General features: G+C 51.5%; 1 protein-coding gene and 1 long non-coding RNA gene across 22 annotated transcripts in view; one reads left to right on the top strand and one right to left on the bottom strand.

Moving 5' to 3' along the window:
- The window catches only part of NR6A1 (nuclear receptor subfamily 6 group A member 1), a 75,217-nt gene that overhangs the window by 45,980 nt on the left and 13,908 nt on the right, over positions 1 to 15,329 (top strand). For 6 of the 20 annotated variants that reach the window (XR_015278274.1, XR_015278273.1, XM_086858579.1 and 3 more), the window contains 2 exons: positions 10,392 to 10,622; positions 14,129 to 14,184. Coding sequence is in view for 13 of the 20 variants with exons in the window: in XM_086858579.1 (XP_086714705.1) it covers positions 10,392 to 10,622; positions 14,129 to 14,184 (287 nt within the window). In the remaining 7 variants the exon portion in view is untranslated. Of the gene's footprint in view, positions 1 to 3,237; positions 3,365 to 3,399; positions 3,798 to 6,107; positions 6,468 to 10,095; positions 10,623 to 14,128; positions 14,185 to 15,329 lie in introns of those variants that run through there. The other 14 variants (XR_015278272.1, XR_015278271.1, XM_086858576.1 and 11 more) reach the window with 8 other exon arrangements.
- Positions 8,831 to 12,288, bottom strand: LOC147649738 (uncharacterized). 2 transcript variants are annotated; one of them, XR_015278280.1, is made up of 3 exons: positions 12,080 to 12,288; positions 11,655 to 11,993; positions 8,831 to 10,716 (listed from the first exon to the last, which is right to left on the bottom strand). It is a non-coding gene; the product is annotated as an uncharacterized LOC147649738 (long non-coding RNA). The 2 variants fall into 2 exon arrangements; XR_015278281.1 differs by having other exon boundaries at positions 11,603 to 11,993; positions 12,080 to 12,257.

The following is a 15,329-nucleotide window of genomic DNA, read 5'->3' as shown; positions in this document are numbered from 1 at the left end:
ACAGCTCAGACATCAGGTGGATGTTTATTATCATTCCTTGCAGTTCCTTCCATAGCGCCTCTAAGCAATTTTATATTAATTTTTAAAATTTTTCTCTGAAATAGCTGCATACACAGTGAATGGAATAGATCTTTCGGGGAAAGTACACGCTGTGTTTACCTCCAGCCAGTTCTCTCACTGCAGTGCCTGACAGCAATAATGTCCACTGCGCCGAGGCTGTTGAGATGTGTAAATATGAATTTTTATCATTTATTCAGCTACATTTGCAAACCAGGTTGGTTCTGGTTGGGGGTGCTGGGTCTCGTTGCCCAGGTTCCTGCACCTGCCGACCCGCGCGGGCTCAGGCGCTGCACGGCAGAGCTGCTGCCAGCAGCACCGTTGTTGGTAAAATGAAAACAGAGCCAGGAGCTGGCTATTTTCCTTAGAATCTGTTTGTTGCTTGAAATCAAATCCCCTTCAGTGCTGTGGTTTGGTCCCTGGCCTGCTCGGTGGTGTGGGGCAGCCCTGGGTTTGTCGCCTTCAGCGCCGAGATGTGTGCTGGGTTTTGTTATCCCCAGCCCGGACTTTGTTCCTGCCACAAAGGGGCTGCTGGCTCAAACTGCGGGGACACAACAGAGCCCCGATTGTCATGAAAATGGGCAAAGCCTCGCTGGAGCACGGGGAATTACGAAACTGTGGCCGTGGGTGGGAGAGCAAGAGCTCAAGGCAGGGCTGCCCGTCCTGGGGCCACGCAGCTCTGCCAGCCCTGCTCTGCCCAAATTTGGGGTTTTCAGCAAAGGTTTTGGGATTGGCCGTGGCAAGTGATGGTATTGGCAGAGAGTGTCCTGGGAGAGCTGTGCCAGCCTGGCCCGGCACTGCTCAATCCATTTTGGTACTGGCTCATGATGTCGCTTCATCTCCATATTTCTGAAAAAGTCACATCTTTGGAGAATTCCTTCTCTTTGGAATAATGATCTCATGGCACATGACCAGGGAGCATCCGGGGAGAGGAGCAGCACCTCCTCCTGCTTCCTGTGCTTGTCCCTTATGGCTTTAACATCAGGACAATAAATCCCTTGCAGGCAGCAGTGCCACTTGACCACTTTTTGGCAATGCTTTTGGCTTTTACTGTTATGAACCGGTGTCATAAAATCTTAGATGTTGGTTACAGTAGCATCAGCTTTTTCTGTTTGGGGTGGGAATTGGCTGATACAGGCTATAATAAGAACCAGCTGCTTTATTTTTCTTTTGCTCAGATTTGCTGCATGGCTTTTTGGGTCAGACAACAGAACTCATTTTTCCTGTCTCTTTGCCTGCTCTCCGCCCATTCCGTTAGCCTGTGATTTTACAGAATAGTTTTGGATCTCTGCAATTATTTTCTGCCCTTAAGGATTTATTATGGATAAACTGGCATGTGTATTTAATGTGAGTTTTGAATAATTTGGAAGATTCAGGGGTTTTTGGCAATTATCATTTTTCCCAGCCATGTTTTGTCTATAATTGCAGTTTCAGAAATAGGAGGGGGGTTTTTGGGTTTGTTTTGGGGTTTTTTGGTGTGTTTTGGGTCCGAGCAGCAGTTGTGGGAGCAACTTTGTGTTATCTGGAGATTAAGTTGCTTCATTTCAGCCTGCTGTGTCCACACCACACTGCGGCTTTACAAAATAAGCACTCTGCATTCTGGTCACACTTCTCGGAGGGGTGCCGGGAGCCAGCGAAGGGCTCGCAAGGGATGAAGAATGTGGAGCTCTGGGAGCAGCACAATTGCAAACAGCTGTGTCAATAGTGCAGCCAGGCCTGGCTTACCTTGGCCATCGCTGCGAGGGTGGCTCCGCACCCAGCCCGGCTCTGGTGACTGCCACGGTGAAAAAGGGGGGCTCAGTCCCACGAGGGTCTCGTGGACTGACACAGAACTGCACAGATTTACAGCATCAGCAAAGCAGTGCAGGGTGGGCTTGCCAGAGTTCGCTCCTGCAAATGCACCTGCTGTGCAGAAATGCTGGGTTAAAAACAGGATTATCAGTAGAGAGCACCATGGAAGGGTTGGAGTTGGGGTTGGGATTGGTGGCCAGATCCCCTGCCCAAGCAGGGCCAGCTGGAGCAGGGGGCCCGAGCTGCCAGGAGGACACCACTGAGCTCTGCCCTGCGTGCTCACGAGGTTACTTGCATTGCTGGATGTCACCAGAAAGCAATAAAATTTCAGGCTTAGGATGGAGTGAAATATGACCTCTTTTGTTGCCTCTGTGCCTTGTTTACTCTAAGCCAGCCATTTCTCAGAGCGCAGTTGGGCACTGCAGTCCTCAGGATGAGGAACAGGAGCAAACTGTAGCTTTTGAGCAGAGCCAGTTTTGAGACATCCAGGCATCTGGAGGACAGGTCGGATTGGGCATCAGCAGAAATGCTCTTGAGCCTTCCCTTAAATGCTGTGGTGTGGTGAGCTTTGGTTTGGGCTGGTCAAACACAGATGAGCACCAGGACAGTTTCTTGGGCACTGAGGACACATGAGCTGCACTGTAGCCCAGGCTGAGTTCATCCCAGAGCGAGGAAGATGGGGCAGAAGAGCTTCATGAAAATATTTTCTAGTGCAGATACAGGTGGCTGTGTCTGACAAAGGGCTCACCATGATCAGTGCTGCCAGTGGTACCCATTTTGAGGTGGGCAGCTAAATCAGTCATGGATTTATTGTGTTCCATTTGAACTCCAGCCTCTCACTTGTGCAGACCCCTGCGAGGAGGGCTCCAGTCCCCTGCCCCATAGCGACCACCACCAAAGCAGCAGCAGAATTCCCAGTCCTGGGGGAACTGGGAGTCCCAATCCATGTTCACCGTGCTCTGCCAGGTCTGGCCATGGGAAGGGGCTTCCCTGAGGGCACTGGCCTGAGCACTGTGAGCTGCACCTGTTGGCTGGTACTGCCTGTGTCTGTCCTGCTTTTCACTGGTGATTAAAACTAAGCATAAGTTTTTGGCCAATACTTGGTATCAGTTTAAATAATTTTTATAGAGTCATAAAATCTCAGAATTATTTGGGTTGGGAATGACCTTTAAGCTCATCTTGTTCTGAGCTGTGACACCTTTTACTGGACCAGGTTGTGCCAAGCCCTGTTCAGCCTCACCTCAAACACATCCAGGGATGGGGCAGCCACAGATGGGGATCTCTGGATTTTGTTGATGTGTGTGTCAGTGGAACCTGTTTCACACTGCAGTGAGCAGCTCTCTCAGCTTCCCTGGGAAGCTGGTGGAAGGACTGTGCCAAGTGATGGCCAGTATCTGATGCCTCCTGGCAACTGCCCAGGCCATGCCTCGCAGCAGGGGCAGTGATCAGTCAGTCAGTCTGTCAACCAGTCTGTCAGTCGGTCTGTCAGTCGGTCTGTCAGTCGTTTGCTTGGTCGGTGAGTCAGTTGGTCAGTTTGTCAGTCGGTCTGTCAGTCTCAGCTGGCCACGCAGTCCCTGTGTCAGTCGGTCTGTCGGTCGGTCGGTCTGTCGGTCGGTCTGTCTGTCTGTCAGTCGGTCTGTCTGTCTGTCTGTCGGTCGGTCTGTCGGTCGGTCGGTCTGTCTGTCGGTCGGTCTGTCGGTCTGTCGGTCGGTCTGTCTGTCTGTCGGTCGGCCTATCTGTCGGTCGGTCGGTCTGTCGGTCGGTCCCAGCCGGCACTCAGTGCCCGAGCGGGGCGGGCCGGTGCGGCGGGGGCGGCGCTGCCATCGCGTCGTTAGCATAGGGCGGCCCGCGGCGGCGGCGATGGCCGAGCCGGGCTGCCCGCTCGCCGCCGCCATGAGGCGGCCCTAGGAGCCGGCCGGGAATGAAGCGGGACTCGACCTGCATGGAAGGTGAGCGGGGCCGGGCCTTTGTCCGGGCGGTGCCTGCGGGGGCCCGGGGCCGCCCCGTCCCGGCTCCCGCGGCGTGCGGGGCTCGGACCGCGGGGTGCGGGACCCCCGGGGCCGCGGGGAGAAGGAGCCGTGCGGGCTTTCCCCTTCTGCCTTTTCACGGCTCCCGGGGCGCGGGGGCCGAGCAGCATAGCCCTGGGCTGCGAGCGGGGTTATGCAATTAAAAAAAAAAAAAAAAAAAGGGTATTAGTTTGTTTTGTGGCTTAATTTGTTTATATTTTAAACTTCCTAATCCCTCCGACCATCTGGAGGAGCTTTTTTTAGTATCGTTAATTATGGATAGTTTCGGGGTCACGGAGGCGCTCGGTAGCGCCCGCCCGCCCTCCCGGGAGCGGCGCTGCTTCCCCCTGGTATTTGCAGCTTTTTTTTCCTCTCTGTGACTGAAGACAGCGGTAAAGCTCACCTTCAGAGTACGGATGAAATCTTTCAGGAGAGAGCATTGCGTGTTTGGTAACACACGCTGGAGAAGTCACTGTTTCAGCTGTGCCCAGGCCCTGCTCCCGCAGCCCCGACTGCTGGGGGTGGCGTTAGCTTCAGATTTTCTTAATTCAGCATCGCTCTCAGCGGTTGCACATCTGGACAGCTTCAGTAGGGCCAAGAGAATAGGTTTGAGGGCAGGTAAGTCAGGTCTTCATCCTGTAAAGTATCAATTAAAAAAATCAAACTAGTCCGACCCAGTCGTTCATTCAGAGCGTGCGGCCGCGCCGGAGCGAGGGCAGGGAGCGGGCACGGAGCTTTCTTTTGCTAAAATTGGATCAGCGAAAGTTGATCGCTTGAGGGAGCGACTAAACTCGGAGCTGTGGGCAGCACACAGACCCTCGTGTCTGTCCCCGGCTGCGGTCCCGGCCATCGGCACATTTTGGTGTGCGGGCTTTTGTTCCAAACTCTTTGTGCAACAACTGGCTGGAGTGAAGGGTCCGTGTTCTCCCCGTCCCGGACAATGGAGCGGGGCGAGGGTCCCCCGGCAGCTCCCCGGGGCCGGGCGCTCCGTGGGGCGCGGCGCTGCTCTCGGGGCTCCCCTGCCCGGGAGAAGTTGCATTTCACAGATGAGTTTTTGATATGCAAATGGAGATGCGTCCCAGGCAGGGAAGGGTGACGGGTTTCATCAGCTGCACGCTCTTGATTTATACCGAGCCGAAAAGGAGCAGCTGATGATTTCTGGGGTTTTTTGTTTTGTTTTGTTTTTTGTTTTGTTTTTTGTTTTTTTTTTGTTTGTTTTTTGTTTGTTTGTTTTTTATGGGGGTTTTCTTTTGACTGAACTCTGCTTGGGCAGAAACAGAATCAGGGTGGAATAAGACCGTTGAGTTTGGGATTTCATTACTGGAAAGGGAGAACTGAGTGAGATGCACTGACCATTCCTCTAGTGTATCATTTCTCCTCTTTTCCTTCCAATACTCACTTGCTGCATTTTAAAATGAGGCTCTCTCTGAGTAGAACATCTTTTTACAGTATAGAGAATAAGATTGCAGGCTGCTTCTTTCTTTCTTTCCCCTCCTCTATTTTTTTTTTTTTTTTTTTTTTTTTTTTTTTTTTTTTTTTTTTTACAGGAGGCTTGTCCATTTAAATTAACCTTTCTCCCAGCTGGGCACACAAATGTTTTTGTTTTAGTTCACAGAGGGTTAATTCTATTCAGCTCTCACCATGGCCGGCCTGATCCGGGGCAGCTCAATCTGCTCTTTGAGCCGGGCTGGCCAGGCAGGACGCGGTGCCTTCGCCCGCCTCCAGCGTGGGGCTGGGACCCCCATCTGCGGGGTCGATGGGGAGCAGGAGCGGGACGCCCTGGCCCTTTGTGCACCCCACCGTGGGCTCTGCCACCGAGCTCGCTGCCGTCCCGAGCAGGGGCCAACGCACAGAAAATTTAATCCCTGTGTTCATCGATTAAAAGTTAAAAAAAAAAAAAAAAGCCCCTGAAGCAAATGCGCCTGGTTTGGGGGTGGGCTTGTTTGGACAATGCAGTGCTCCACAGTGAGAGGGCAGTTCCTCCAGTTCTGGGGCTTGAATTTCACAGGATGCTTTTCCTAAAACTAAAAATTGAAAATGAAAAACATTGTTAGGATAAATAAAGAGAAAAAGAAACCCCCAACACTTTTGTTTGTGTTCGAGGCATCACCAGAGGCGAGAGAAGAGTGAGATGCGGTTGGGATTTAAGTAACACATGTGTGAGATCTCCCCCTCCGCCCCCCTCCCCAAACAGCTGGTATTTAGCAGCTTGAGATTTAAACCCAGCTAAAGGGTGCTGCAGGGGGCTGCCATAGGGTCAGTTAATCACAAAGCAAATAACTGGCACACAGCTGAAAAGATGCTGCATATATTAATGAATTGCAGTGCTGAGTGTTGCCTGTAATTATTTTTTTTTCAGCTATGAAAGATTTTCTTAGCTGTAAATTCACGTTCTGTTGTATAAATGGGAAGTTTTGCTGGCGGCAGCTTTCTGCCTTCTCCCTCTTGCTTTCCAACCAGGCCAAAGCTCAGCACCGTCTGCTCTGGGCTTTGGGTGAGGGGATGTGCCTTCACTTTTGGCCTTACTTTTGGAAATAAAGTCTTTCTCTTCTATCGTAAAGATATGGAAAGTCCCACAATCCGACTGCACCAGCACACCACCAGGTTTGCAAGGTAAATCTCACAGGGAGCTGTAGCTGCTGTAGAGTTTTCTGCCGGGGCTCCAGGGGTGGGTGTGAGCTCCTGGCAGCCTGGGGACCCTCGGGGGCAGCCTGGGGACCCTCGGGGGCAGCCAGGTCCCCTCCCAGAACGCAGCAGTGCCGCTCCCAGCACTGCCCGCTCGGGGTGTTTGTCCACAGGACTGGCACAGGTGGGAGCAGCGACAGGGATGTGCTGGGAATGTGTCCCCATGCTTTAATTTATTTGCTGTGTATTTTAGAATCTCATTCACGTGCTGTAGTGTTTTCTGTTTGGGTCTTTGCTGTGTGTTTCAGCAGGATTGTAAGGTATTTCCTTTTGGAAATTCATAGGAATTTTTTAAAAAAAATTATCAAGACTGCTCATTTTGCTGAGGGGAAAAGCCAGTTTCTTGAAAAATTAAATGTATTGCTTTTACTGTTTGTCTTCTAAAACATAGATGAGGAGAGATTTTTCCCTTTTTTTTACTCCATCTCCTGTGCTTCTTGTGTAACATCATCATATTCTTGGAGAATTTACATTGTATGTGGTATGAAACCTACCATGACCTCTGAAAACAATACATCCTTTAATGTGGCTTTGGGGAGGGGCTAGTGAGGGAGTAGCCATAAAAATCTTCAGGGTTCAAGATGAGGTTGAGATTTTTGTGAGTGCCTTTGTCGTAGCAGCAACTGTTTGATTTAGTGGCCCCTGCTACAATGGGTTGTGAGAACAAAGCCAGAATATCCCGTGTATGAGTTTGTTAAATGTAGTAGCCATCAGGAAAATTGGGAAGGGGGGCAGGGGCAAGCTTTCTCAGCTCTCTCTCTGAAATAAAACAGGTATTTGAAAAAATTTCTTATCAGTTGCTTTGTGTCGTAATCTGTGTTGTCTTGTGGAGCATTTGAAACCAGAGAGATCAGTGAGGTGAGAGGTGACAGGGACGAGGGAGGGCTTTTTCACATAAAAATTGCTGTTCTTATTATGTGTTTTGATAGTCCAGTGAAATTTCAAGGTTAAGGGAGTTCAGAGCACCCTCAGTGCAAAACTGCTTTATATTTGCTCATGCTTTACCATTTCTCTGAAGTTCACTGCGGTTCTGCCCCATCTCTCCCTTCCTTCACCCGCTCCAGGCTCTGCATTACGTGGGGTGAAAACTGGTAAAGGTCAGAAGCAGCAAACCCATGGGTACAGGGCAGTAATGTGGTCCTGGTTCCTACAGGATTTTTTAAAGATCTAAACCTCTAAGACTTTCTGTAGGCCATCATTTTTCATCTCCCAGTTTTGTTTGTGCCAGGTTTGTGGGGAGTACGGACACCTCTGTGGTCCCTGGGGTCTGTGTCTTTGTTCACGGTGTGTGCCGCTGCTCAAAGGCCAATTTCAATCTGGGAATCCAAGGAACAGCTTCTGCTGGAGGTGTGTGCAGTTCCTGGGGCCAAGGGGCCGTTCACACCGTCTCCCCCTTCGACTGGGGAGATGGGAATGGCAAGGGAAGGATTCTGATTCCTCCTCGCTTTAATCATCCGGGCTTCCCGCATTGGCTGGGTGACGGCCCTATTCTTCCCACAACAAAAAAAAGCTGTGCCTGGAAATGAGCCCTCATTGACATGGTCAGCCAGGGCTGCAGGGTGAGCGGGGAGCCCCGGGGGCTGTGCTGTGGTGCTGGAGCAGCCCAGGGTGTCCTGGCCATGTGTGGGACCCGGTGGAGGTTCCCTGATGGCTGCTGACCCCGGGATCCCCGGCACCCCGGATTTATGGCACTGCTGTACGAGCAGGGGGAGGGCCAGGAGTTAAGCTGAGGCTGAGCTAAACCCTGCAGATAGAGGACTCCTCTGTCCTGGCTAATCCCTGGCCCCCTCCCCGCGTTTATCAGATTGCTGAAGGTGGAGATTATGCACTTGGTGACTACAAAGTCATGTTTAGCTGCCTCCCTTCAGAGATGCTCAGATAGCCCCACTCCTGAGCTGTACCCACATTCCTTTGGGTTCAGCACATACCTGAGATGGTCTGTCATGTAAAATTGGGAATGTTCTGGTGAAAATTAGGAATGTTTCTTCCCTTAAAGTTTGTGTTTCCTCTATTCATCCCTTTATTTTAATGTTTTATAACAGAGAAATTTGCAGAACAGTGCAAATGTGCATGCTGTGCATAGCAAACCTTATAGAGATTAACACAGATTGGTTCTGGTTTCTACTGGGTTTAAGCTCTGGAGAAAACTGCTTGTGAGTAGGAGCAGCTGGTTTAGATTTTTACTTGACTTGTGTAACTGAAAACTGGTTTAATTTCTGCTCCCAATACATTTGGCTCATTCATTTCTCTTGCATTCACATGTGCTTGCAGTAGTAAGAAGCTACACCCTGTTTTGTCAGCTTGCTTGGGCTTTATTGAGGCTGGAGAAGACTTCACTGTGACTCTTACATCCTGCTGCTCCAAAAATCCATCCTGTAGATAAATACCTTTGTCTCAGAAATCTCCCTGGTCAAATCTAGATGAGGAAAGTCAGGCTTGGTGGTGTTGTGCTGCAGTGAGTTTGACCCAGCTCATCTTCACAAGCCAGTCCCATCCAAAGGCTGGGGTTTTTCAAGGTTTGTGTCCAAACAGGAGCAGTGGGTGTGGGCAGCACCCCAGGCACGGTGTGGGTTTGTGCTGCTGTGCTGCTGAGCTCCCTGTTGGCTCCCAGTGTGGATGGTGGGCATGGGAAGGTGCCGTGCCCTGCTCTGTGCCCAGGCAGCTGCAGGGAGCCAGTGCCACCTCCTGGGTCCCGCCTGGGCCGTGGGTGCTCCTGTCCCCAGTGCCAGGGCAATGGCACTGTTCTGCCTTTGGGCCAATGAACACCAGAAGCAGCCTGGTTTAACCAGCATCCCTAGGAAAGGTGTGATGGAGTGAGAAGCACCAGAGTGGTTCCTTTCTCAGTGCCTGGCTCAGCCAGGGCAATCCAGTCATCCGTTTGACCTTTGGGAAAGCAACCCCATGGGCAATACTGGAATACTGCAGATTTCTGTGTCCCTGAATGTATTTGAATAGCTTCCACCTTTACAGTGCTGATCTGTTTGCAACTGTTCGGATTTTAATGGGTTAAAACATGAGGTGGGGGCTGGAGGCAGCTTGGCCTGGCATGCAGGGGGTTAAACTGTTGAGCTGTGAAACATCTGCTACAGGAAGAGCTGCTGGTAAAATAATGCTTGCTGGCATTATTTTAAGCATAGCTGACTTGGTTGAATTGAGGTTTAGGCCTCCCTATGCTGTGTGAGGTGATGAGATTCTGGGTTAACTACCTGGGGCTCTTCACCATCACTTACTTCTTCCTTTCTGTTTGACATTGCTGTCTGCAGATCTCACCAAGCCCAGCATCATCTCTGCTCTCTCTCTCAAGCAGTGTTAGAGTCTTAAAATACTGAATTTAATGTGACAGCTCCTGTTGAGGAGAGCCCTGCAATTTGCATTTTTAGTCATCCAAAGGCCTTCTGAAGATTTGGGAAAGGATCAGTAAAATCACATCACTGTGGCTTATCTGTATGGTGGTTTCTGTAGTGATGTTCTCTTGGGTTCTGGGCGGTGGCTCTGCAGCGAGGCTCTTGAAGCCCAGAGGTGCCCCTGGAGTCTGAGCTGTGACAGGATTTTGCACTCACTGGTGTCTGCCAGGTTTCTCTCTTTGCACACCCAGCTCTGGGCAGCTGAGGCAGGACATTTTGGAGCCCTTTTCTCCCCACTGGAGTTTGTGTTCCTTTCTGCTAAGAACAGCAGGAAGGTCAATGGAGGCTGCCAGGGAGAGCCCCAAAGGTCCTGCTTGGCAGTGGGGAAGGGAAGGATGGAGCTGCCCCTGTGGGATGGATCCTCACAGGCTGACAGTGGCTGCCCCTCAGTCAGACCGACCTGGCAGAACCCCCAGGGTCCTTCAAAGCTTTTCCTCTTGCCTTGCAGATGAGCGGGTGGATCAGCGAACCTGCCTGATCTGCGGTGACAGGGCCACGGGGCTGCACTATGGGATCATCTCCTGCGAGGGCTGCAAGGGCTTCTTCAAGAGGAGCATCTGCAACAAGCGTGTGTACAGATGCAGCCGGGACAAGAACTGCGTCATGTCCCGCAAGCAGCGCAACAGGTGCCAGTACTGCCGGCTGCTCAAGTGCCTCCAGATGGGCATGAACCGCAAAGGTAACGGGGACAGCACCACCACTGCGGGCTGCCCTTCCCTGCCTGCCCCTCCCTCAGCTGCCACCTTGTGTTGCAATTCTGCCTCCAAAACTCCCTGCAAAAAGAAAGCAAAACTTGAGCAAAATCATGGATGGATTAAAAATTACACACAGATACTAAGTTCTGAGCTACTTCATTTCTGTATGGAGGAATAACCTATATGAATTGGAAGCATGTATAAATACTTTGAGAATATTTGTATTTATGCTGAGCAAAGTGGTCACTATTTCCATGCTTCAATCTACTAATGAGGTAAAAATTAAAGCATTTAAACAGGCTTTTAGAATCCCAGGGGATCTGAGCCAGACATTACCTGTTTGCTGTCGTGGGTGCTTAGACTAGAAGCTGCAGCCCACGGGTAAGGTGTGAGGGTTTTCACCAACCACCTGCTGTGGCTGAAACAGTTGTGGTCTGGGTAAGGGACAGCCACCCCTTATCCCCACATGTGCAGAGGTGATGGAATGCTGTGGTATCGTCTTCAGGATGGACAGTCTGAAGTAACTCAGAAATTAGTAATAAAGAATGGGCTGTGTTTGATGTCAGTGTCACATATCTACTCCTCACTCCAGTCTTTTGTGTGTTTAACCTCTGGAATTGCTGTTACCCATTAAAGGCAGAGATTCCTCGGTTTGATGGCACAAGTGGGAGCTGGCCATGCTCCCCTGGCAGTGAGGCAGTGGAGTGACCATCCCAAACCCCAGTGTCACCACATGGTTTTAGATGTGGCTGTTGATGGCCTCTGGGCCATCGCTCATGCCAAAGCCGCCTGTCAGAAGCACTGCAACTTCCATAAATTCACTGCAAATCCACTGGGATCTTCCTTAGAAAATGCGTCAGGGGCCGGGATGGGAGAGCTGGGACCAGGGGGTGTGCTGTGGGTCTGGGGCCCTCACCTGTGGGTCGGGGTGTGCTGTGGGTCTGGGGTGGCTCGGGACCCTCACCTGTGGGTCAGGCCGTGCCGTGGGTCAGGCCGTGCCGTGGGTCGGGCCGGGCCGTGGGTCGGGCCGTGCCGGGGGTCAGGCCGTGCCGGGGGTCAGGCCGTGCCGTGGGTCAGGCCGTGCTCTCGCTCGGGCCGTGCCGTGGGTCAGGCCGTGCCGTGGGTCAGGCCGTGCCGGGGGTCAGGCCGTGCTCTCGCTCGGGCTGTGCCGTGGGTCAGGGTGTGCCGTGGGTCAGGCCGTGCTGTGGGTCAGGCCGTGCTCTCGCTCGGGCCGTGCCGTGGGTCAGGCCGTGCCGGGGGTCAGGCCGTGCCGTGGGTCAGGCCGTGCCGTGGGTCAGGCCGTGCTGTGGGTCAGGCCGTGCCGTGGGTCAGGCCGTGCCGTGGGTCAGGCCGTGCTGTGGGTCAGGCCGTGCCGTGGGTCAGGCCATGCTGTGGGTCAGGCCGTGCTCTCGCTCGGGCCGTGCCGTGGGTCAGGCCGTGCCGTGGGTCAGGCCGTGCCGTGGGTCAGGCCGTGCTGTGGGTCAGGCCGTGCCGGGGGTCAGGCCGTGCCGTGGGTCAGGCCGTGCTCTCGCTCGGGCTGTGCCGTGGCTCGGGCCGCTCACCTGTGGCTCTCACCTGCGGGCACGCAGCGCCACCTGCCGGCCCGCGCCCGCCTTCCCTGCTCCCCCTCTTCCTTGTCCTTTTCGTTTTCTCCTTTCCCTTTTCTCCCTCCCCAAACAACCGCGTGGATTCCACTCACCGCCGGTGTCCCTGCCGAGGCCAGGCAGCCCTGCAGGTCCTCGGTGTTGGGTTCTGGAGCTTTCTCTTCCTGCCCTGGTGCCAAGTTATGGCATTGTTGGGTTGGAAAATCTATTCAATATTAGGTCTAAATACAATCATTTTTAATTCAGATAAGGTGCAGAGCTTAGCACTGGTAGGAAAATCATCTTTGAGGAGAGTGGCTGTCATGCAGCCCAGGAGCAGGATGATATTCCAAAGAGTCCATCTGTATTTGGGAACTATTCTGATCTCTTGAGGCCTTTTTGATGGCCCAGCAGCAAAAACATTCCTACATTTTATTGCAGGTGGAATCTATTGTCTGCTAAAATTACGCTTTGAAATCAAAACAGCAAGACAATTTATGCCCAGGGCTCATAATGGAATGAGCTGAAGGGAAGCTTCTAAATCACAGTGGTAAAATATTTTAGAGAATTAGAAAAATTCCCCCAGAATTCAGGTAGGTCCAGTAAGTTTAAAAAACCTAAAGGGGGTAACAGCTAACTATGACAGGTTTTTTTTGTTGTTGTTGGGTTTTTTTGGTTTGTTTTTTTTTAGTGAGAAACTGATATGAGCTTTCATAGGAGATAAAAAGCCAGAGCTGTGCATTTCCCAGGTTGGTGGTTGGGGTTTGGGAAACCACAGTTCAGGTCCTGTGGGCTTTTCCTCTGCCCTCTGAGGCACTCCCTGCACTGCGGGAGCAGCCTCGAGGCACACGAGGAGGATTTGAGCTGAGGATATCTCAAACCAAGCAGCAGCGTGGCTTTTCTGGGACAGAAGTTTTTGTTTAAATTTGGTGCCACTTTCTGCTCCAGGAGGGCCTCCTGCAGCCCCGTGTGCCAAGCAGGGTGAGGCCATGCAGCAGCAAGGTCACCGTGCAGCTGGGGAGAGCCTCCTGCCAAGTCTGGCCAGGTCGTGGTGGGAAAGAGATCGGGCGCTGATAAACAGGGGGACAGCCTGGGAGGGGAGGCACACGAGGAGCAGGGCTGCCATGGCTTCTGCAGAGAGAGGCGGAGGGAAGAAGAAGGTAGAGAAGCTGCTCCAGGTTAATCCCCTCAGCTGGACTTGCAGCTCCCTGGAAACTGTTTAAAGAGCCTTAAAAGTGAAGCTGAGAAATGAGGCCACCCCTCTGAAGTGCAGATCGGTGTGGTAACTTGAGTTTTAAACAACGGCTTTGCAAGCAACCAGCGGGGTCAAACATCTCCCCTCCATTTTCTGTGGTGGCTGTAGGAGATGTGGCCCTCTGAAGTGGCAGCAGGGTTAGCAGTCACCAGTGCAGTGCTTTGTGTCTGTGCTGGTGGCAGCACTGCTGGTGTCTCTCTGGATTCTGGCTCATGGTGCTTCACAGGGCTGTGGGCAGCAGAGTTGGATGTGCTCGCCTCTACATCTCATTTTCCAGCAGTTCTGGGCATTCATTGGGTTATTTCCAGGGGTCAAATAGGGTTCCTTACCATGTGCCACTTCTCAAATTATGCTGGAATCAATTCTGATAAAAGATTGTTATTTCTTCATTACCTGTCACTCAAGGAGCACATGAAGAAACTAAAATCCTTGAGTAATGCTTGTAGTCCCATTGATGTGTCTGTGCCTTTTGGGGTGAGAACCATGGTGTGTGTTGCTGCAGGACTGAAGGTTTCTTTGCAAACTTCTTTAATGAAAAAAATAAATCTTTTAAGGTATAAAAGCTTCTATCAACATAAATATGTATCTACTTATGTACTTTGGGAATTGCTGGCAGTGGTGTTCCTCACTAAGGTTTGGTTGTATCTTTCAGCAATCAGGGAGGATGGCATGCCAGGAGGCAGAAACAAAAGCATTGGACCTGTCCAGGTGAGTACATTCCCTCCAGGACTCCTTCAGCTTTTGGTCTGCTGACCTTGGCTGGGCTGGGCTCAGGCCACGGCAGCAGCTCAGCCTGGGCTGGGGCTGGCTTGGCTGAGCCTCCATCATCTCTGGCTGTGTGTCCTGCTGGTGTGGCAGGGCTCTGACTCTGTCAGAAACACGTCATGAGCTGCAGGTTGGTAAATAGAGCTGGCCATCCCAGGGTGCTGCATGGACACACAGACTCGCAGCACCCTGTCCTTTGTGAGCCACACAAGGACATCTGTCCCTCCATGGCTCCCAGTAAATTTCAATCTGCCTGCTGCAATCCCTTCAGTTGTGGCAAGCAGGGCACCAGTAAATGTCTCTCTGATTGATGGCACAGCTTGTCCAGAGATGCCTTGTAAAGCACGAGGTAATTCAGCACAGCAGCTTGTGCCACATGCCTGAGAAATGATGGCCATTTCCAGCTTGCTTCTGGAAAAGGGGTCTTTTAAAAGTTTACTGTTTATTTTAGCAAAATAGAAATAACACTGAAAGCAATTTCTATGAGTTCTGAGTGCCTGGGAAGGAGCACTCAGCCCAGCCCAAAGTGAGGAGCCGAGCAAGCACTGCTCTGCCCTGCTGTGCAGTCGGGTGTCTGGGGTCAGTGTCAGACACAGCCTCCCTGGAGCCACACAAACCTGTTCCCTGCTGTTCTCATTAAGGGACATACACAGCATTAAAAAAAAAAAAAAGAAGCCTCTAAATTTTTATGCATTTTCCCCATTAGTGGTGGAACCCTCCTCCAGGAGCATGCTCAGCACTTTCTTAAAACTTTATATTACAGTGAAATAAATTTAAAAATTTTTTTAGTCCATTTTAGCTTTGTATATGTTACTCTCTGGAATTTAAGTATTAGGTGTTAAATTGTTACTTCAGGTACCACCTGGTTCTTATCTGGAGGAAAATAGGGAACTCTGTCTCCCTGTAAGTGTTTTCTGACTGATTTCATATGTGTCACCTTGTCTCTCTTGATTGCTTTTTCAAACCAGAGCCTGCCCCACCTCGTGTTTGCCTTTCCCTTTGCCAGTCCTGAGTGATGTTCCTAATGTACTGGCCTCAATTACTCGCAAGTTTTTCACGGTGTGACAAGGGCTGATTTACAGCTCGTT

This window comes from Cyanistes caeruleus, chromosome 20 (assembly GCF_971803275.1).
Source record: "Cyanistes caeruleus chromosome 20, bCyaCae1.hap1.1, whole genome shotgun sequence".
Classification (NCBI taxonomy): domain Eukaryota; kingdom Metazoa; phylum Chordata; class Aves; order Passeriformes; family Paridae; genus Cyanistes; species Cyanistes caeruleus.
This window is presented reverse-complemented; position numbering and strand designations above follow the sequence as displayed.